We start from the raw sequence: 24,601 nt of genomic DNA on the forward strand, positions 1-24,601 counted from the left end.
CTCCTGCTAGCACAGCTGCAGCATAGCCTCTACTGTAGAACAACATACAGTATTAAACATTCTGTCTCCTGCTAGCACAGCTGCAGCATAGCCTCTAATGTAGAACAACATACAGTATAAAACATTCTGTCTCCTGCTAGCACAGCTGCAGCATAGCCTCTATTGTAGAACAACATACAGTATTAAACATTCTGTCTCCTGCTAACACAGCTGCAGCATAGCCTCTATTGTAGAACAACATACAGTATTAAACATTCTGTCTCCTGCTAGCACAGCTGCAGCATAGCCTCTACTGTAGAACAACATACAGTATTAAACATTCTGTCTCCTGCTAGCACAGCTGCAGCATAGCCTCTACTGTAGAACAACATACAGTATAAAACATTCTGTCTCCTGCTAGCACAGCTGCAGCATAGCCTCTACTGTAGAACAACATACAGTATTAAACATTCTGTCTCCCACTAGCACAGCTGCAGCATAGCCTCTATTGTAGAACAACATACAGTATAAAACATTCTGTCTCCCGCTAGCACAGCTGCAGCATAGCCTCTACTGTAGAACAACATACAGTATTAAACATTCTGTCTCCTGCTAGCACAGCTGCAGCATAGCCTCTACTGTAGAACAACATACAGTATAAAACATTCTGTCTCCTGCTAGCACAGCTGCAGCATAGCCTCTACTGTAGAACAACATACAGTATTAAACATTCTGTCTCCTGCTAGCACAGCTGCAGCATAGCCTCTACTGTAGAACAACATACAGTATTAAACATTCTGTCTCCCGCTAGCACAGCTGCAGCATAGCCTCTATTGTAGAACAACATACAGTATTAAACATTCTGTCTCCCACTAGCACAGCTGCAGCATAGCCTCTACTGTAGAACAACATACAGTATAAAACATTCTGTCTCCTGCTAGCACAGCTGCAGCATAGGCTCTACTGTAGAACAACATACAGTATTAAACATTCTGTCTCCCGCTAGCACAGCTGCAGCATAGCCTCTACTGTAGAACAACATACAGTATAAAACATTCTGTCTCCTGCTAGCACAGCTGCAGCATAGCCTCTATTTTAGAACAACATACAGTATAAAACATTCTGTCTCCTGCTAGCACAGCTGCAGCATAGCCTCTACTGTAGAACAACATACAGTATTAAACATGCTGTCTCCTGCAAGCACAGCTGCAGCATAGCCTCTATTGTAGAACAACATACAGTATAAAACATTCTGTCTCCTGCTAGCACAGCTGCAGCATAGCCTCTATTGTAGAACAACATACAGTATTAAACATTCTGTCTCCTGCTAGCACAGCTGCAGCATAGCCTCTACTGTAGAACAACATACAGTATTAAACATTCTGTCTCCTGCTAGCACAGCTGCAGCATAGCCTCTACTGTAGAACAACATACAGTATTAAATATTCTGTCTCCCACTAGCACAGCTGCAGCATAGCCTCTACTGTAGAACAACATACAGTATTAAACATTCTGTCTCCTGCTAGCACAGCTGCAGCATAGCCTCTACTGTAGAACAACATACAGTATTAAACATTATGTCTCCCACTAGCACAGCTGCAGCATAGCCTCTACTGTAGAACAACATACAGTATAAAACATTCTGTCTCCTGCTAGCACAGCTGCAGCATAGCCTCTACTGTAGAACAACATACAGTATAAAACATTCTGTCTCCCGCTAGCACAGCTGCAGCATAGCCTCTATTGTAGAACAACATACAGTATTAAACATTCTGTCTCCTGCTAGCACAGCTGCAGCATAGCCTCTACTGTAGAACAACATACAGTATAAAACATTCTGTCTCCTGCTAGCACAGCTGCAGCATAGGCTCTACTGTAGAACAACATACAGTATTAAACATTCTGTCTCCCGCTAGCACAGCTGCAGCATAGCCTCTACTGTAGAACAACATACAGTATAAAACATTCTGTCTCCTGCTAGCACAGCTGCAGCATAGCCTCTATTGTAGAACAACATACAGTATAAAACATTCTGTCTCCTGCTAGCACAGCTGCAGCATAGCCTCTACTGTAGAACAACATACAGTATTAAACATTCTGTCTCCCACTAGCACAGCTGCAGCATAGCCTCTACTGTAGAACAACATACAGTATTAAACATTCTGTCTCCTGCTAGCACAGCTGCAGCATAGCCTCTACTGTAGAACAACATACAGTATAAAACATTCTGTCTCCCGCTAGCACAGCTGCAGCATAGCCTCTATTGTAGTACAACATACAGTATTAAACATTCTGTCTCCTGCTAGCACAGCTGCAGCATAGCCTCTACTGTAGAACAACATACAGTATTAAACATTCTGTCTCCTGCTAGCACAGCTGCAGCATAGCCTCTACTGTAGAACAACATACAGTATTAAACATTCTGTCTCCCACTAGCACAGCTGCAGCATAGCCTCTACTGTAGAACAACATACAGTATTAAACATTCTGTCTCCCACTAGCACAGCTGCAGCATAGCCTCTACTGTAGAACAACATACAGTATTAAACATTCTGTCTCCCACTAGCACAGCTGCAGCATAGCCTCTACTGTAGAACAACATACAGTATTAAACATTCTGTCTCCCACTAGCACAGCTGCAGCATAGCCTCTACTGTAGAACAACATACAGTATTAAACATTCTGTCTCCCACTAGCACAGCTGCAGCATAGCCTCTACTGTAGAACAACATACAGTATTAAACATTCTGTCTCCCGCTAGCACAGCTGCAGCATAGCCTCTACTGTAGAACAACATACAGTATTAAACATTCTGTCTCCTGCTAGCACAGCTGCAGCATAGCCTCTACTGTAGAACAACATACAGTATAAAACATTCTGTCTCCTGCTAGCACAGCTGCAGCATAGCCTCTACTGTAGAACAACATACAGTATTAAACATTCTGTCTCCCGCTAGCACAGCTGCAGCATAGCCTCTACTGTAGTACAACATACAGTATTAAACATTCTGTCTCCTGCTAGCACAGCTGCAGCATAGCCTCTACTGTAGAACAACATACAGTATAAAACATTCTGTCTCCTGCTAGCACAGCTGCAGCATAGCCTCTACTGTAGAACAACATACAGTATTAAACACTCTGTCTCCTGCTAGCACAGCTGCAGCATAGCCTCTACTGTAGAACAACATACAGTTTAAAACATTCTGTCTCCTGCTAGCACAGCTGCAGCATAGCCTCTACTGTAGAACAACATACAGTCTAAAACATTCTGTCTCCTGCTAGCACAGCTGCAGCATAGCCTCTACTGTAGAACAACATACAGTCTAAAACATTCTGTCTCCTGCTAGCACAGCTGCAGCATAGCCTCTACTGTAGAACAACATACAGTCTAAAACATTCTGTCTCCTGCTAGCACAGCTGCAGCATAGCCTCTACTGTAGAACAACACACAGTATTAAACATTCTGTCTCCTGCTAGCACAGCTGCAGCATAGCCTCTACTGTAGAACAACACACAGTATTAAACATTCTGTCTCCTGCTAGCACAGCTGCAGCATAGCCTCTACTGTAGAACAACATACAGTATAAAACATTCTGTCTCCCACTAGCACAGCTGCAGCATAGCCTCTACTGTAGAACAACACACAGTATAAAACATTCTGTCTCCCGCTAGCACAGCTGCAGCATAGCCTCTAATGTAGAACAACATACAGTATTAAACATTCTGTCTCCTGCTAGCACAGCTGCAGCATAGCCTCTACTGTAGAACAACATACAGTATTAAACATTCTGTCTCCCGCTAGCACAGCTGCAGCATAGCCTCTATTGTAGAACAACATACAGTATTAAACATTCTGTCTCCCGCTAGCACAGCTGCAGCATAGCCTCTATTGTAGAACAACATACAGTATTAAACAGTCTGTCTCCTGCTAGCACAGCTGCAGCATAGCCTCTATTGTAGAACAACATACAGTATTAAACATTCTGTCTCCTGCTAGCACAGCTGCAGCATAGCCTCTATTGTAGAACAACATACAGTATTAAACATTCTGTCTCCCGCTAGCACAGCTGCAGCATAGCCTCTATTGTAGAACAACATACAGTATAAAACATTATGTCTCCTGCTAGCACAGCTGCAGCATAGCCTCTACTGTAGAACAAAATACAGTATTAAACATTCTGTCTCCTGCTAGCACAGCTGCAGCATAGCCTCTACTGTAGAACAACATACAGTATTAAACATTCTGTCTCCCACTAGCACAGCTGCAGCATAGCCTCTAATGTAGAACAACATACAGTATAAAACATTCTGTCTCCTGCTAGCACAGCTGCAGCATAGCCTCTATTGTAGAACAACATACAGTATTAAACATTCTGTCTCCTGCTAGCACAGCTGCAGCATAGCCTCTACTGTAGAACAACATACAGTATTAAACATTCTGTCTCCTGCTAGCACAGCTGCAGCATAGCCTCTACTGTAGAACAACACACAGTATAAAACATTCTGTCTCCCACTAGCACAGCTGCAGCATAGCCTCTACTGTAGAACAACACACAGTATTAAACATTCTGTCTCCCACTAGCACAGCTGCAGCATAGCCTCTACTGTAGAACAACATACAGTATAAAACATTCTGTCTCCCGCTAGCACAGCTGCAGCATAGCCTCTACTGTAGAACAACATACAGTATTAAACATTCTGTCTCCCGCTAGCACAGCTGCAGCATAGCCTCTACTGTAGAACAACATACAGTATTAAACATTCTGTCTCCTGCTAGCACAGCTGCAGCATAGCCTCTCCTGTAGAACAACATACAGTATAAAACATTCTGTCTCCTGCTAGCACAGCTGCAGCATAGCCTCTACTGTAGAACAACATACAGTATAAAACATTCTGTCTCCTGCTAGCACAGCTGCAGCATAGCCTCTACTGTAGAACAACATACAGTATTAAACATTCTGTCTCCCACTAGCACAGCTGCAGCATAGCCTCTACTGTAGAACAACATACAGTATTAAACATTCTGTCTCCCGCTAGCACAGCTGCAGCATAGCCTCTACTTTAGAACAACATACAGTATAAAACATTCTGTCTCCCACTAGCACAGCTGCAGCATAGCCTCTACTGTAGAACAACATACAGTATAAAACATTCTGTCTCCCGCTAGCACAGCTGCAGCATAGCCTCTACTGTAGAACAACATACAGTATAAAACATTCTGTCTCCTGCTAGCACAGCTGCAGCATAGCCTCTACTGTAGAACAACATACAGTATAAAACATTCTGTCTCCTGCTAGCACAGCTGCAGCATAGCCTCTACTGTAGAACAACATACAGTATTAAACATTCTGTCTCCTGCTAGCACAGCTGCAGCATAGCCTCTACTGTAGAACAACATACAGTATAAAACATTCTGTCTCCTGCTAGCACAGCTGCAGCATTATTTCACGACATCCTGACGACTGCGCTGAAAATGTTAATGTATTACATCTGGTATGTTGTAAACTGACGTTCAAACATTTGTAACAGACATCGTCCAGAAGTATGTCTTCATTAGGTTGATTCCCACGTTAGATCATATCGTAATGGCAGTTTAGGGCACATCTTTTCCCCCAGGTGATACCTGCTGCCAATAAAAGCCACAATCAATCAGTTCAGTTTATCTGAAAGGTCTCTAGCTCTCTGACCATGGCTAATGTCCTCGGGCTAAACTGCCTCCAGTCCTTCTATAGGCCCGAAGAATAGTGGTGTGAAAAGTGCAAATCAATCCCAGAACAACAGCAAAAGACCTTGTGAAGATGCTGGAGGAAACAGGTACAAAATTATCTATATCCACAGTAAAACGAGTCCTATATCGACATAACCTGAAAGGCCGCTCGGCAAGGATGAAGCCAGACTACGGTTTGCAACTGCACATGGGGACAAAGATCATACTTTTTGGAGAAATGCCCTCTGGTCTGATGAAACAAAAATAGAACTGTTTGGCCATAATAACCATTGTTATGTTTGGGGAGGCTTACAAGCCGAAGAACAGCATCCCAACCGTGAAGCACGGGGGTGGCAGCATCATGTTGTGGTGGTGCTTTGCTGCAGGAGGGACTGGTGCACTTCACAAAATAGATGGCTCATGAGAAAGGACAATTATGTGGATATATTGAAGCAACATCTCAAGACATCAGTCAGGAAGTTAAAGCTTGGTTGTAAATGGGTCTTCCAAATGGACAATGACCCCAAGCATACTTCCAAAGTTGTGGCAAAATGGCTTAAGGACATCAAAGTCAGGGTATTTTAGTCGCAATCACAAAGCCCTGACCTCAATCCTATAGAACATTTGAGGGCAGAACAGAAAAAGCGTGTGCGAGCAAGGAGGCCTACAAACCTGACTCAGTTACACCAGCTCTGTCAAGAGGAATGGTCCAAAATTCACCCAACTTATTGTGGGAAGCTTGTGGAAGGCTACCCAAAACGTTTGACCCAAGTTAAACAATGTAAACGCAATGCTACCAAATACTAATTGAGTGTATGTAAACTTCTGACCCACTGGGAATCTGATGAAGTCACTAAAAGCTGAAATGAATCATTTTCTCTACTATAATTCTGACATTTCACATTCTTAAGATAAAGTTGTGATCCTAACTGACCTAAGAAAGGATTTTTTTTACTAGAATTAGATGTCAGGAATTGTGAAAAACTGTGTTTAAATGTATTTGGCTAAGATGTATGCAAACTTCAGACTTCAACTGTATATATACACACACAACTGGTCAAAAGTTTTAGAACATCTACTCTTTTCTTTCTTTCTACATTGTAGAATAATAGTGAAGACATTGATACTATGAAATAACACATATTGAATCATGTAGTAACAAAACAAGTGTTAATAGCCACCCTTTGCCTTGATGACAGCTCTTGGCATTCTCTCAACTAGCTTCATGACATAGTCACCCGGAATGCATTTCAATTAACAGGTGTGCCTTGTTAAAAGTACATTTGTGGAATTTCTTTCCTACTTAGTGTGTTTGAGCCAATCAGTTGTGTTGTGACAAGGTATGGGTGGTATGCAGAAGACAGACCTATTTGGTAAAAGACCAAGTCCATATTGTGGCAAGAACAGCTGAAATAAGCAAAGAGAAACGACAGTCCATCATTACTTTAAGACATGAAGGTCAGTCAATACGGAACATTTTCATAACTTTTAAAGTTTCTTCAAGTGAGGTCGCAAAAACCATCAAGCGCTATGATGAAACTGGCTCTCATGAGGACCGCCACAGCAAAGGAAGACCCAGAGTTACCTCTGCTGCAGAGGATAAGTTCATTAGAGTTAACTGGCTCTCATGAGGACCGCCACAGGAAAAGAAGACCCAGAGTTACCTCTGCTGCAGAGGATAAGTTCATTAGAGTTACCAAATGCTTCACAGAGTTGAAGTAACAGACACATCTCAATATCAACTGTTCAGAGGAGACTGTGTGAATCAGGCCTTCATGGTTGAATTGCTGCAACGAAACCACTACAAAAGGACACCAATAAGAAGAAGAGACTTGCTTGGTCCAAGAAACACGAGCAATGGACATTAGACTGGTCCAAATTGGAGATTTTTGGTTCCAACCGCTGTGTCTTTGTGAGACGCTGTGTGGGTGAACGGATGATCCACATGTGTATTTCCCACCGTGAAGCATGGAGGAGGAGGTGTTATGGGGCGGGGGTGCTTTGCTGGTGACACTGTCTGTGATTTATTGTGATTTATTTAGAATTCAAGGCACACTTAACCAGCATGGCTACCACAGCATTCTGCACTAATACGCCATCCCATCTGGTTTGGACTTAGTTGGACTATCATTTTTTTTCAACAGGACAATGACCCAACACACCTCCAGGCTGTGTAAGTGCTATTTTACCAAGAAGGAGAGTGCTGCATCAGATGACCTGGCCTCCACAATCCCTCGACCTCAACCAAATTGAGATGGTTAGGCATGAGTTGGACTGCAGAGTGACGGAAAAGTAGCCCGCAAGTGCTCAGTATATGTGGGAACTCCTTCAAGACTGTTGGAAAATCATTCCAGGTGAAGCTGGTTGAGAATGCCAAGCTGAGAATGGTTGAGAATGCAAAGAGTTTGCAAAGCTGTGATCAAGGCAAAGGGTGGCTATTTAAAAAATCTCAAATATAAAATATATTTTAATTTGTTTAACACTTTTCTGGCTACTACATGAATCGACATGCGTTATTTCATAGTATTGATGTCTTCACAATGTAGAAAATAGTAAAAATAAAGAAAAAGCCTTGAATGAGTAGGTGTTCTAAAACTTTTGACCGGTAGTCTGTGTGTGTGTATATATATATATATATCGTTCCATTCCCGCATTGCTAAACAGGTGGGTTTTATTTTTGATGCATTACCTCTGTGCCTGACCAAAAAGCTCAGGATCTGGGTTCTGCCTGGTAAATAACAGAGAGTCAGGACCTGGGTTCTGCCTGGTAAATAACAGAGAGTCAGGACCTGGGTTCTGATTGGTAAATATCAGAGAGTCAGGACCTGGGTTCTGCCTGGTAAATAACAGAGAGTCAGGACCTGGGTTCTGCCTGGTAAATAACAGAGAGTCAGGACCTGGGTTCTGCCTGGTAAATATCAGAGAGTCAGGACCTGGGTTCTGATTGGTAAATAACAGACCATGAAGCATCAAGCAGTCTTATTTTTCTCCTCACATCTCCACTGTCCATGAAGGACCCAGCATCCTCAGTTCTCTCCTCACACATCCACTCTCCATGAAGGACCAAGCATCCTCAGTTCTCTCCTCACACCTCCACTCTCTATGAAGGACCCAGCATCCTCAGTTCTCTCCTCACACCTCCACTCTCCATGAAGGACCAAGCATCCTCAGTTCTCTCCACACACTTCCACTCTCCATGAAGGACCAAGCATCCTCAGTTCTCTCCTCACACCTCCACTGTCCATGAAGGACCCAGCATCCTCAGTTCTCTCCTCACACCTCCAGTCTCCATGAAGGACCAAGAATCCTCAGTTCTCTCCTCAGACTTCCAGTCTCCATGAAGGACCCAGCATCCTCAGTTCTCTCCTCACACCTCCACTCTCCATGAAGGACCAAGCATCCTCAGTTCTCTCCTCACACCTCCAGTCTCCATGAAGGACCAAGCATCCTCAGTTCTCTCCTCACACTTCCACTCTCCATGAAGGACCAAGCATCCTCAGTTCTCTCCTCACACCTCCAGTCTCCATGAAGGACCAAGCATCCTCAGTTCTCTCCTCACACCTCCAGTCTCCATGAAGGACCCAGCATCCTCAGTTCTCTCCTCACATCTCCACTACTGTAATGATATCTCTAGACAAAGCCCTAGGAGCTGAACTCAATGGTAATAATACATCATTTAGAACTACAACGATGTGCAATACTTGGCAATTTGAAACGATACTCTCTGCCCGAGATCCTCTGCAACACGCAGCCCGGATATTTCACTGTTGTTGTCACCACCTCAATCACCCATTGTATCCCTATGAATAGGTCTGTCTGCCCCTATAGGGGTAAGTACTGGAAGTACTATAAGCACTAAAGACATGCGATAGGCACACCTTTGACTGATGAAGAGGATTTCACTTCTCACTAAGTCTGTTTGTCCCATTGACACATCTAACGCCTCATCAATCGTCTGTGACGGCCAATTAATTCAATGAATGCTGATATTCACAGCTTTCCATCGGGCTATTCATGAGAAACCAATTTGCATCAGTAATCTGCCACGTGAAGCGGGCACAAAGCCTTTTGTGAAGGGAAGCCCAGGATCACTGGCAGCATGGCTGGTCTATCCTGGCTTACTCCCCCTGTCAAAATGTCTCAGAGGATACAGAAGGTGTGTGTGTGTGTGTGTGTGTGTGTGTGTGTGTGTGTGTGTGTGTGTGTGTGTGTGTGTGTGTGTGTGTGTGTATGTGTGTGTGTGTGTGTTTGTGTGTTCAAAGCCATGATCAACGATCCCCGTTTTAAATGACGTACATCTTATAACAGGCTTCATAAAGCCTTCATAAACACAACATAAACGTGTCACAAATTATCTATAACCGTATGTCATGCTCTATAATAGGCTTCGTAAGTGTGGCGTAACTGTGTGACATAACCAGCATTTTCAAATGTGACATAATGTCACACTATGTCAAAAATGAAGCTGTGCTTTATAGTGGGTGGCAGGAGCACTGCTTCGTAAAGGTTCGTATACATCATATGAAGGCTTCACGCAGCATTATAACCTCGTCATGCATCTCGGTAGAGCATCGCAGCACCGGGATAGTGTGTTAGGTTGTCATGACTACCAACACGTTAAAAAAACATATGTACGCGCTCATGACTAAAAGTCGCTTTTGGATAAAAGCGTCTGGTAAATTGCGTAAATTATATTATATTACTGTAAAACATTTCTAGGATGACCCAACCTCTTTCCCTCCTGGGTGCAGAGCCAATATTGGACCTGACTTCAACTTCCCCCACAATGCTGTGCTGCAGGATGACACACTCTAAAACGCAGTCATACACAGCAACAAAAATGTTCAATACTTCCTTTTAAAATCGGTTATATTTTTTTTGCCTAACTCAATATTTATTCTCCAAATTCTGTTTTCTCTGTATTTGTTTTTCCAGGTTTCAGATTTCCCCCATTTTCCCCCACACTTTACTTTAATAGAAAAACAACCAAATTTGATTTTCTGTGTTTACAACAATGCTTGAACCACAACGGGGAGTGAGTTTTGAGTTCTCTAAGAAACTTAGATTTTTGAGTGTCGTTGCCCTTTAATTCAGTCCACCCTGAACTGTGTTGTTTGGTCAGCAGTGTTTCTGTAGCGCTGTAAATTGGCAAATCAAATGCTCATTTGTGGTGCCACCGGAAACCAGTCAGTTAAGCTTTATTTTATTGTCATCTAAATGAATTTGTAGTAGTTACGTGTTGAGTTAGATTACATACTGTAGCTATCGCAATCGCAATCGTTATTTCAAATAATAGATACAGCCATGTCTCATAGTCACATCATGAGTTTTGTAAATAAACAATGAATAGGGTAACCTAGTGGTTAGAGTGTTGGACTAGTAACCGGAAGGTTGCCAGTTCCAACCCCCGAGCTGCCAAGGTACAAATCTGTTAACCCACTGTTCCTAGGCCGTCATTGAAAATAAGAATTTGTTCTTAACTTACTTGCCTAGTTAAATAAAGGTAAAATAAATCAATACAATTAATTGTAAATAACAATTTGTTCTTAACTAACTTTCCCAGTTAAATAAAGGTTCAATAAATAAAATAACAAAACACAGAAATGTTTTTTTTCCAGATTTGAGTGACAAAGGCCTTTCCTCACAGACCTGCTAACTTTCTTTGTTGTTACTTTTAAAGTTGGAACCCACCCTTCAGTACCTCCAGCAGCCAGAGAGGCACGGACCATTCCTCCGCCAGCTCAGGGAAAAGCTGCGTTGTTCAGAGCCCGGCGTGCTGTTCGATGTAAATTGCGTTGCTGGACTTTTTTGAAACGTAATGTTTTGACATTGTTTTTAAAAAAATATGAAAATGTTTACCAAAGGGGTCTGACTTCAAAGTAAGTTCTGCCACATGCGATATAGAGTCTTTATAGATGTGTTATACATGACCGAGGGTGTCTGACTTCAAATAAAGTATTACAGGAGACTACATAAAGTGTCAATAAATAGGTTATTAACCTTCTGCTGATCTATGAAGGTTCTCTCATGATCCCACAGGTTACTGTAGAGTGTGAGAGGTATTTAAATCGGTTGATGGACATGCGAAGCGTGTGTGTGTGTGTATATGTGTGTGCGTGTGTGTGTGTGTGCGTGTGTGTGCGTGTGTGTGCGTGTGCGTGTGTGTGTGTGTGTGTGTCAGAACCAAGATGATTTGGACTAGTCCAACCTGAGACTACCTCACCAGGTATTCCTCCTCTGTTCCCATGGAGACCAGGGTTTGAATACAACCTGTTACAATGGTGCCCACATTTTAATGGCTAATCTTTCAGTGGGGGGGGGGGGGGGGGGGGGGGGGGTGTGTCAAAGACCCGACCGGGCCCAGCACCACGCGGTGTGACTCGTTGTATTGTTGTGTATGTGTACGGAGGAACATGTGACATGCCTCTGGAAGAAAAGCCACTTTCAATGTCCTTATGTTGGTGGCTTTCATCAAGGTCAGTGCTTCTTTGTGCGTCGTCGTCTCCAGGCTATTGGACGCACAGCACATAGAAACCTGGCATAGCAACCATTCAGAGTTGGCCTGAGTGGGAGGGACCGTAGAATTACATGGGAGTGGCCTCACTGAGTAAAGTATGTGTCATCCTTAGCGAGCAAAAACGTTCCCTCTGGTCGTCACTATTTAACACAGCCACAAAGTTACGTTCCCTCTGGTCGTCACTATTTAACACAGCCACAAAGTTATAATTATGGCTCAACATTTCCACAATTTAACCCTAACTAATGAAGGACACATTTGATGTGTTTGGTCATCAAATCAAAATCAAATCAAATGTATTTATATAGCCCTTCGTTCATCAGCTGATATCTCAAAGTGCTGTACAGAAACCCAGCCTAAAACCCCAAACAGCAAGCAATGCAGGTGTAGAAGCACGGTGGCTAGGAAAAACTCCCTAGAAAGGCCAGAACCTAGGAAGAAACCTAGAGAGGAACCAGGCTATGAGGGGTGGCCAGTTCTCTTCTGGCTGTGCCGGGTGGAGAGGAACCAGGCTATGAGGTGTGGCCAGTCCTCTTCTGGCTGTGCCGGGTGGAGAGGAACCAGGCTATGAGGTGTGGCCAGTCCTCTTCTGGCTGTGCCGGGTGGAGAGGAACCAGGCTATGAGGTGTGGCCAGTCCTCTTCTGGCTGTGCCGGGTGGAGAGGAACCAGGCTATGAGGTGTGGCCAGTCCTCTTCTGGCTGTGCCGGGTGGAGATTATAACAGAACATGGCCAAGATGTTCAAACGTTCATAAATGACCAGCAGGGTCAGATAATAATAATCACAGTAGTTGTCGACCTTCGGCACATTTGGCCAGGAAGTGTCCGGGGAATGAGATTCGGTGTAAATGTGACTAACGTGACTTCACTTTAGAGAGTGTTGGAATCCTGCAGCACAATATGTCACCCTTTATAAAGCACATGTTTATGTCATATTTGCCATAGTGGGTTATGTCACATTTGACATTGGTGATTATGTCACATTTGACATTGGTGATTATGTCACTTTTGACATTGGTGATTATGTCACTTTTGACATTGGTGATTATGTCACTTTTGACATTGGTGATTATGTCACATTTGACATTGGTGATTATGTCACTTTTGACATTGGTGATTATGTTCACATTTGACATTGGTGATTATGTTCACATTTGACATTGGTGATTATGTCACATTTGACATTGGTGATTATGTCACTTTTGACATTGGTGATTATGTCACATTTGACATTGGTGATTATGTCACATTTGACATTGGTGATTATGTTCACATTTGACATTGGTGATTATGTCACATTTGACATTGGTGATTATGTCACATTTGACATTGGTGATTATGTCACATTTGACATTGGTGATTATGTCACATTTGACATTGGTGATTATGTCACAAAGTTGTACCACATTTGTGAACCCTTTTATAAATCACGACATACGGTTATAGATGCTCTGTAACAAACACATTTATGTAGTGCTCATGAAGGCATTATGAAGGCTTTATAAGCTGAACGTCATTTTAAAAAACGGGAGCCGAAATATCACGTGTTGTTTTAGACACCCGAGAGGAAGGATGGCTGATTTCCAGATGATTAACGGGGCTTCGTCTGAATAGAGAACTTGTCAAACTACGACAGGTTTAGACAACATTATTCACAACAGACGGATGATGACGAATCTAACAGATCTTCTGTCTGGTCACGCCAATTATTGCCCTGGCAAGCGCTGTGAAGCAATTATCTATCTTTATTGTCAAACCCCCCCCCCCCCCCCCCCAACACCCCCAAAAAATATTTATTCTGCTAATCTAGTCATCCTAAAGCAGGTGAAGCATGAACAAAATGTCCTATTTGGAAAGCAGACTGAATTGACAGCGTCAATAATAATACTAATAATCCCTTACCTTGTATTTAACGCCTGGTCCTTGGTGGCCCTGGATTACAGATCAGGGATTAGAGATTACGCTGCACTGAACAAACTCTACTATTATTATTATAGTCTGACCAACACAGGAGAAGATATAGAAGCTGAGTTTACTATTCAGGGTGGCATCTCTGCAGAGTCTTCGCCAATATTACACTACACCACCCACCTGGAAAACATTTTTACAAACTGTCCAGTCTTTGATGTATAAATTCTCCTTTTTAAAACATCAGAGGAGTTTTATAACCCAACTAACTGATTCTGAATCGCACATTTTTAATTAAGGTCTTACGTTTCTCTTGTCCTCGCTTTCTTGTTACGTTTAGAATTCCCCCTGCACTTTATACCGAGGAAGTCCATCTACTTCCTATAGGATGTCCATCTACTTCCTATAGGATGTCCATCTACTTCCTATAGGATGTCCATCTACTTCCTTAAGGATGTCCATCTACTTCCTATAGGATGTCCATCTACTTCCTATAGGATGTCCATCTACTTCCTATAGGATGTCCATCTACTTCCTATAGGATGTCCATCTACTTCCTATAGGATGTCCATCTACTTCCTTTCAGCACTACTTTAGCCATCCACATTGGGCTAACGTTGAACTGTTCACTAAATTAGAGAGGGAGGGAGGGAGAGGGAGAGAGAGAGAGAGAGAGAGAGAGAGAGAGAGAGAGAGAGAACACAGTAGCCTAGGGTATGTATTGGGATTCAGGGGGAGCCAGGCTGAGGTTCTGTGGTTTGGTCCTGGCCTGAGGTTCTTTCCTCGGGCAAGGTGCTGCATTGGCGGCAGGCTGCAAATTTACCACTCTGATTTCGAGTGCTGCTGTGGTGAGCTGTCAAAGCGAGTCGCTCTGACTGCGTTCCCCAAGTTCCTGATTAGCCCCTACCTCTCCCTCCTCCTCTCCCCAATCAGTCCACTCCAGCGATGCTGTTTCAACACATTTAGCAGTGAGCTCTTATGGTTTCCCAGACATTAGAAATGGACCTGACTGGCTGACTGCCTGACTGGCTGGCTGGCTGACTGACTGACAAGCTGACAATGACTGAATGACAGACTGACTGGCTGACTGAATGGCTGACTGACTGAATGATAATAATGGCAGACTGAATGATAGTACTGATAGTAATGACAGACTGAATGATAGTAATGATAGTAATGAGAGACTGAATGATAGTATTAGATGGTAATGGCAGACTGAATGATAGTACTGATGGTAATGACAGACTGAATGATAGTACTAGATGGTAATGGCAGACTGAATGATAGTACTAGATGGTAATGACAGACTGAATGATAGTACTAGATGGTAATGGCAGACTGAATGGTAGTACTAGATAGTAATGGCAGACTGAATGATAGTACTGATAGTAATGACAGACTGAATGATAGTACTGATAGTAATGACAGACTGAATGATAGTACTAGATGGTAATGGCAGACTGAATGATAGTACTAGATGGTAATGACAGACTGAATGATAGCACTGATGGTAATGACAGACTGAATGATAGTACTGATGGTAATGCCAGACTGAATGACAGTGCCGATGATAATGGCAGACTGAATGATAGTAATGATAGTAATGACAGACTGAATTATAGTACTGATGGTAATGACAGACTGAATGATAGTACTAGATGGTAATGACAGACTGAATGATAGTACTGATGATAATGGCAGACTGAATGATAGTACTAGATGGTAATGACAGACTGAATGATAGTACTGATGATAATGGCAGACTGAATGATAGTACTGATGGTAATGACAAACTGAATGATAGTACTAGATGGTAATGACAGACTGAATGATAGTACTAGATGGTAATGACAGACTGAATGATAGCACTGATAGTAATGACAGACTGAATGATAGTACTGATAGTAATGACAGACTGAATGATAGTACTAGATGGTAATGACAGACTGAATGATAGTACTGATAGTAATGACAGACTGAATGATAGTACTAGATGGTAATGACAGACTGAATGATAGTACTGATAGTAATGACAGACTGAATGATAGTACTAGATTGTGGCAACAGACATGGTCATCCTGTTTCTAGCCCCCAACCAACTTAGCAGTATATTGTATTTTTTTCGCTGTTATTTCTGACATTATTTGCTCAAAACGTTTCTTGCATAATTAATCTACAGCCGTGAATAACTTTTGGATATTAGATCGGCGGTCACTCACCAGCATTTAGATTCAATTTCCCTGTATTGGATCCTTTGTTTATACTCCCTGAGGCAGTTCCATCCATCCTGGGGGCTGCTCCAAGACACCGTCACTGCAGAAGAAGAACAAGGAGAGGGCTCTTAGTCAGACTCAGGAGGCCTGCATTACCATCCATCGCTTCCGGGTGTATTATTGTCCTTACTTTCCGTCCCTGTACAATAAAGCAGACGAGGATCTCCTTCCAGAGAAACATCAGGGACCGTAACGTACTCTGTTTTGTGGAACCATGGCTCTCTCCGGATATACCGTCCCCATACAGTCAGCCTGTGGGGTTCTCCATATATCACGCGGACAGGAAGAAAGAACTCTCCGGGAAAAATAAAAGATGGAGTTGTATGTTTCATGATGAACTACTCATGGTGGTAATGAACAGGAAGTCCTTTTGTTCTCCCGAAACTGGAATACATCACCATCAATTACCTCCCAAGATCATTTTTCTTCGGTCATCTTCACGGCCGTGTATGTCCCCCCCCCCCCCCCCCCCCCCAAGCCAACACTGCTATGGAACTACACTGAAAGATGGAAACCACATATCCTGAAGCCGCATCGACTGTAGCTGGGGACTTTAATAAAGAAAATTGGACACAGGCCTCCATTTTGCTCCCCTCCTCCTATTGTCAGAAATTTAAACAGGAAGGGAGGGACCCATTGTAAGGACTGTTCAACGTAGGTCTGACCAATCGAAATCTATGCCTTCAAGATTGTTTTGATCACATGGACTGGGAAATGTTTGTGTTGTCTCTGAAAATAATATCAATGTATACACTGAGTTCATCAGGAGGATGATGTTCCCACCGTGATGATTACAATTTATCCGAACCATAAACCATGGATAGATGACATCATTTGCCCGAATCTGAAAGCACATTTAACCACGTCAATTTGACTTGGAACATGGACGTGTACAAACTGACCAGCTATGCCCTCTGTAACGCAATCAAACAGGCAAAACGACAGTACATGGACGAAGTGGAGTCGCAATTCAACGACTCAGACTCGAGACGTATGTGGCAGGGACTCCAGACAATCAAGGATTATAAAGGGAAAACCAGCCACGTCGCAGACACCGACGCCTCGCCTCCCGACAAGCTAAACACCTTCATATCCTCGCCTCCCGACAAGCTAAACACCTTCATATCCTCGCCTCCCGACAAGCTAAACACCTTCATATCCTCGCCTCCCGACAAGCTAAACACCTTCATATCCTCGCCTCCCGACAAGCTAAACACCTTCATATCCTCGCCTCCCGACAAGCTAAACACCTTCATATCCTCGCCTCCCGACAAGCTAACCACCTTCATATCCTCGCCTCCCGACAAGCTAAACACCTTCATATCCTCGCCTCCCGACAAGCTAAACACCTTCATATCCTCGCCTCCCGACAAGCTAAACACCTTCATATCCTCGCCTCCCGACAAGCTAAACACCTTCATATCCTCGCCTCCCGACAAGCTAAACACCTTCATATCCTCGCCTCCCGACAAGCTAACCACCTTCATATCCTCGCCTCCCGACAAGCTAAACATGGCTAAAAATGGATTAAAATATAAAATCCTCAGCAATCTACACTGAATACCTTATGAAGACAAAGCGACTGTGTAGGCCGTCAATGTAAATAAGAATTTGTTCTTAACCGACTTGCCTGGTTAAATACAGGTTAAATAGAATACAAAATAATGACTCTCAGACCATGAGAAACAAGATTCTCTGGTCTGATGAAACCAAGTTGAAAACTTGTATTATGTATTACTGTACTGTACTGTTGGAGCTATAAACACAAGCATTATGTATTACTGTACTGTACTGTTGGAGCTATAAACACAAGCAGTATGTATTACTGTACTGTACTGTTGGAGCTATAAACACAAGCATTATGTATTACTGTACTGTTGGAGCTATAAACACAAGCATTATGTATTACTGTACTGTACTGTTGGAGCTATAAACACAAGCAGTATGTATTACTGTACTGTACTGTTGGAGCTATAAACACAAGCATTATGTATAACTGTACTGATGGAGCTATAAACACAAGCAGTATGTATTACTGTACTGTACTGTTGGAGCAATAAACACAAGCATTATGTATAACTGTACTGATGGAGCTATAAACACAAGCATTATGTATTACTGTACTGTACTGATGGAGCTATAAACACAAGCATTATGTATTACTGTACTGTTGGAGCTATAAACACAAGCATTATGTATTACTGTACTGTACTGTTGGAGCTATAAACACAAGCATTATGTATTACTGTACTGTTGGAGCTATAAACACAAGCATTATGTATTACTGTACTGTTGGAGCTATAAACACAAGCATTATGTATTACTGTACTGTTGGAGCTATAAACACAAGCATTATGTATTACTGTACTGATGGAGCTATAAACACAAGCATTATGTATTACTGTACTGTTGGAGCTATAAACACAAGCATTATGTATTACTGTACTGATGGAGCTATAAACACAAGCATTATGTATTACTGTACTGTACTGATGGAGCTATAAACACAAGCATTATGTATTACTGTACTGATGGAGCTATAAACACAAGCATTATGTATTACTGTACTGTTGGAGCTATAAACACAAGCATTATGTATTACTGTACTGTTGGAGCTATAAACACAAGCATTATGTATTACTGTACTGTACTGTTGGAGCTATAAACACAAGCATTATGTATTACTGTACTGTACTGTTGGAGCTATAAACACAAGCATTATGTATTACTGTATTGTACTGATGGAGCTATAAACACAAGCATTATGTATTACTGTACTGTTGGAGCTATAAACACAAGCATTATGTATTACTGTACTGTTGGAGCTATAAACACAAGCATTATGTATTACTATACTGTAATGTTGGAGCTATAAACACAAGCATTATGTATTACTGTACTGATGGAGCTATAAACACAAGCATTATGTATTACTGTACTGTTGGAGCTATAAACACAAGCATTATGTATTACTGTACTGATGGAGCTATAAACACAAGCATTATGTATTACTGTACTGTTGGAGCTATAAACACAAGCATTATGTATTAATGTACTGTTGGAGCTATAAACACAAGCATTATGTATTACTGTACTGTTGGAGCTATAAACACAAGTATTATGTATTACTGTACTGATGGAGCTATAAACACAAGCATTATGTATTACTGTACTGTTGGAGCTATAAACACAAGCATTATGTATTACTGTACTGTTGGAGCTATAAACACAAGCATTATGTATTACTGTACTGTTGGAGCTATAAACACAAGCATTATGTATTACTGTACTGTTGGAGCTATAAACACAAGCATTATGTATTACTGTACTGATGGAGCTATAAACACAAGCATTATGTATTACTGTACTGTACTGTTGGAGCTATAAACACAAGCATTATGTATTACTGTACTGTTGGAGCTATAAACACAAGCATTATGTATTACTGTACTGTACTGTTGGAGCTATAAACACAAGCATTTCGCTGCACCTGTGATATCTGTAAGATATGTGAAAGTGACCAATAACATTTGATATGATTTGACCGACAGACCAATGTCTGACTGATTCACTGGTTAATTGGTTAATTGATTCCCCTCATCCCCCCCCCCCCCCCCCCCCCCCCCCAGGCCATGCAGAAGGAAGGGAAGGACATCAACATTAAGGAGGTGATGGACTGCTGGACCCTCCAGATGGGTTATCCTGTTGTGACCATCAGTAAGAACTACAGTCTGGACCACAGCGTCACCATCACACAGGAACACTTTGTCTACGACAGGGAGGCCAGGTTCAGAGACCCTGACCTTTTCAACAGAAGGTAGGTACTGTCAGCTGAGGACTGCAGACATTTTTATTCTGGTTTATAACCCTTCTTTATATTATTAATATTCTTCTTCTTTTATTGGTCTCACTTCCACAACGACAAAGAGGGCAAAGCGAGAAGCTAAAAACCATGTCTGAAGAAACTAGTCTTCTCCTGTCCACACAGTGGAGGTAACAGACAACTAGTCTTCTCCTGTCCACACAGTGGAGGTAACAGACAACTAGTCTTCTCCTGTCCACACAGTGGAGGTAACAGACAACTAGTCTTCTCCTGTCCACACAGTGTAGGTAACAGACAACTAGTCTTCTCCTGTCCACACAGTGGAGGTAACAGACAACTAGTCTTCTCCTGTCCACACAGTGTAGGTAACAGACAACTAGTCTTCTCCTGTCCACACAGTGGAGGTAACAGACAACTAGTCTTCTCCTGTCCACACAGTGTAGGTAACAGACAACTAGTCTTCTCCTGTCCACACAGTGTAGGTAACAGACAGACAACTAGTCTTCTCCTGTCCACACAGTGGAGGTAACAGACAGACAACTAGTCTTCTCCTGTCCACACAGTGGAGGTAACAGACAGACAACTAGTCTTCTCCTGTCCACACAGTGGAGGTAACAGACAGACAACTAGTCTTCTCCTGTCCACACAGTGGAGGTAACAGACAGACAACTAGTCTTCTCCTGTCCACACAGTGGAGGTAACAGACAACTAGTCTTCTCCTGTCCACACAGTGGAGGTAACAGACAACTAGTCTTCTCCTGTCCACACAGTGGAGGTAACAGACAACTAGTCTTCTCCTGTCCACACAGTGGAGGTAACAGACAGACAACTAGTCTTCTCCTGTCCACACAGTGGAGGTAACAGACAACTAGTCTTCTCCTGTCCACACAGTGGAGGTAACAGACAGACAACTAGTCTTCTCCTGTCCACACAGTGGAGGTAACAGACAACTAGTCTTCTCCTGTCCACACAGTGGAGGTAACAGACAACTAGTCTTCTCCTGTCCACACAGTGGAGGTAACAGACAACTAGTCTTCTCCTGTCCACACAGTGGAGGTAACAGACAACTAGTCTTCTCCTGTCCACACAGTGGAGGTAACAGACAGACAACTAGTCTTCTCCTGTCCACACAGTGGAGGTAACAGACAACTAGTCTTCTCCTGTCCACACAGTGGAGGTAACAGACAACTAGTCTTCTCCTGTCCACGCAGTGGAGGTAACAGACAGACAACTAGTCTTCTCCTGTCCACACAGTGGAGGTAACAGACAACTAGTCTTCTCCTGTCCACACAGTGGAGGTAACAGACAACTAGTCTTCTCCTGTCCACACAGTGGAGGTAACAGACAACTTGTCTTATCCTGTCCACACAGTGGAGGTAACAGACAACTAGTCTTCTCATGTCCACACAGTGGAGGTAACAGACAGACAACTAGTCTTCTCCTGTCCACACAGTGGAGGTAACAGACAACTAGTCTTCTCCTGTCCACACAGTGGAGGTAACAGACAACTCGTCTTATCCTGTCCACACAGTGGAGGTAACAGACAACTAGTCTTCTCCTGTCCACACAGTGGAGGTAACAGACAGACAACTAGTCTTCTCCTGTCCACACAGTGGAGGTAACAGACAGACAACTAGTCTTCTCCTGTCCACACAGTGGAGGTAACAGACAACTAGTCTTCTCCTGTCCACACAGTGGAGGTAACAGACAACTAGTCTTCTCCTGTCCACACAGTGGAGGTAACAGACAGACAACTAGTCTTCTCCTGTCCACACAGTGGAGGTAACAGACAGACAACTAGTCTTCTCCTGTCCACACAGTGGAGGTAACAGACAGACAACTAGTCTTCTCCTGTCCACACAGTGGAGGTAACAGACAACTAGTATACTCCTGTCCACACAGTGTAGGTAACAGAAAACTAGTCTTCTCCTGTCCACACAGTGGAGGTAACAGACAACTAGTCTTCTCCTGTCCACACAGTGGAGGTAACAGACAGACAACTAGTCTTCTCCTGTCCACACAGTGGAGGTAACAGACAGACAACTAGTCTTCTCCTGTCCACACAGTGGAGGTAACAGACAACTAGTCTTCTCCTGTCCACACAGTGGAGGTAACAGACAGACAACTAGTCTTCTCCTGTCCACACAGTGGAGGTAACAGACAACTCGTCTTATCCTGTCCACACAGTGGAGGTAACAGACAACTAGTCTTCTCCTGTCCACACAGTGGAGGTAACAGACAGACAACTAGTCTTCTCCTGTCTACACAGTGGAGGTAACAGACAGACAACTAGTCTTCTCCTGTCCACACAGTGGAGGTAACAGACAACTAGTCTTCTCCTGTCCACACAGTGGAGGTAACAGACAACTAGTCTTCTCCTGTCCACACAGTGGAGGTAACAGACAGACAACTAGTCTTCTCCTGTCCACACAGTGGAGGTAACAGACAGACAACTAGTCTTCTCCTGTCCACACAGTGGAGGTAACAGACAGACAACTAGTCTTCTCCTGTCCACACAGTGGAGGTAACAGACAACTAGTATTCTCCTGTCCACACAGTGTAGGTAACAGAAAACTAGTCTTCTCCTGTCCACACAGTGGAGGTAACAGACAACTAGTCTTCTCCTGTCCACACAGTGGAGGTAACAGACAGACAACTAGTCTTCTCCTGTCCACACAGTGGAGGTAACAGACAGACAACTAGTCTTCTCCTGTCCACACAGTGGAGGTAACAGACAACTAGTCTTCTCCTGTCCACACAGTGGAGGTAACAGAAAACTAGTCTTCTCCTGTCCACACAGTGGAGGTAACAGACAACTAGTATTCCCCTGTCCACACAGTGGAGGTAACAGACAGACAACTAGTCTTCTCCTGTCCACACAGTGGAGGTAACAGATAACTAGTCTTCTCCTGTCCACACAGTGGAGGTAACAGACAACTAGTCTTCTCCTGTCCACACAGTGGAGGTAACAGACAGACAACTAGTCTTCTCCTGTCCACACAGTGGAGGTAACAGACAGACAACTAGTCTTCTCCTGTCCACACAGTGGAGGTAACAGACAACTAGTATTCCCCTGTCCACACAGTGGAGGTAACAGACAGAAAACTAGTCTTCTCCTGTCCACACAGTGTAGGTAACAGACAACTAGTCTTCTCCTGTCCACACAGTGGAGGTAACAGACAACTAGTATTCCCCTGTCCACACAGTGGAGGTAACAGACAGACAACTAGTCTTCTCCTGTCCACACAGTGGAGGTAACAGACAACTAGTCTTCTCCTGTCCACACAGTGGAGGTAACAGACAGCTGTCGATCAGGTCTACTGTATTACTAAACTGTTCTCTCCCAGATGATCTCTCTCTCTTTCGTTGTAAATATGTAAATATTATTATTTAAAGTTTGTATTGTTTCATTTGCTTGTTTTATTCACACCTGCAGTGTCGGAGCTGAAGAATTTCACTGTACAATGCAACTACATCTGCTTCCCTGTACATGGGACTAATACACTCTTATCTAATATCCCTCTCGCTTATGCAGAGCTGTGTTCAGACGGGTAGAGCTGTGTTCAGAACGGTAGAACTGTGTTCAGACGGGTAGAGCTGTGTTCAGAACGGTAGAACTGTGTTCAGAGGGGTAGAGTTGTGTTCAGAGGGGTAGAGTTGTGTTCAGAAGAGTAGAACTGTGTTCAGAAGGGTAGAGTTGTGTTCAGAAGGGTAGAGTTGTGTTCAGAATGGTAGAGCTGTGTTCAGAAGGGTAGAACTGTGTTCAGGCGGGTAGGACTGTGTTCAGAAGGGTAGAACTGTGTTCAGGCGGGTAGGACTTTGTTCAGAAGGGTAGAACTGTGTTCAGAAGGGTAGAACTGTGTTCAGAAGGGTAGGACTGTGTTCAGAAGGGTAGAGTTGTGTTCAGAAGGGTAGAACTGTGTTCAGAGGGTAGAACTGTGTTTAGAAGGGTAGAACTGTGTTCAGAAGGGTAGAACTGTGTTCAGAAGGGTAGAACTGTGTTCAGAAGGGTAGAACTGTGTTCAGAAGGGTAGAACTGTGTTCAGAAGGGTAGAGTTGTGTTCAGAAGGGTAGAACTGTGTTCAGAGGGTAGAACTGTGTTCAGAAGGGTAGAACTGTGTTCAGAAGGGTAGAACTGTGTTCAGAAGGGTAGAACTGTGTTCAGAGGGTAGAACTGTGTTCAGAGGGTAGAACTGTGTTCAGAATGGTAGAGCTGTGTTTAGAAGGGTAGAACTGTGTTCAGAAGGGTAGGACTGTGTTCAGAGGGTAGAACTGTGTTTAGAAGGGTAGAACTGTGTTCAGAAGCAGTAGTGTTCAGGAGAAGCCCTGGCAACATGTGGATGGATTAGTTTAATCTTCCATGAAGGTGAGGCTAATAATTCATTCTGAACCAATC

At 43.1% G+C, this 24,601-nt stretch overlaps 1 protein-coding gene across 2 annotated transcripts in view; it reads left to right on the plus strand.

Annotated features, from left to right (window-relative positions):
- LOC110499725 (thyrotropin-releasing hormone-degrading ectoenzyme-like) overlaps window positions 1-24,601 on the plus strand; it is a 417,686-nt gene that overhangs the window by 306,130 nt on the left and 86,955 nt on the right. For both annotated transcript variants that reach the window (XR_005038456.1, XM_036956614.1), the window contains exon 9: window positions 20,012-20,199. Coding sequence is in view for 1 of the 2 variants with exons in the window: in XM_036956614.1 (XP_036812509.1) it covers window positions 20,012-20,199 (188 nt within the window). In the remaining variant the exon portion in view is untranslated. The remainder of the gene's footprint in view (window positions 1-20,011; window positions 20,200-24,601) is intronic.

This window comes from Oncorhynchus mykiss, chromosome 21 (assembly GCF_013265735.2).
Source record: "Oncorhynchus mykiss isolate Arlee chromosome 21, USDA_OmykA_1.1, whole genome shotgun sequence".
NCBI classification, from domain to species: Eukaryota; Metazoa; Chordata; class Actinopteri; order Salmoniformes; family Salmonidae; genus Oncorhynchus; species Oncorhynchus mykiss.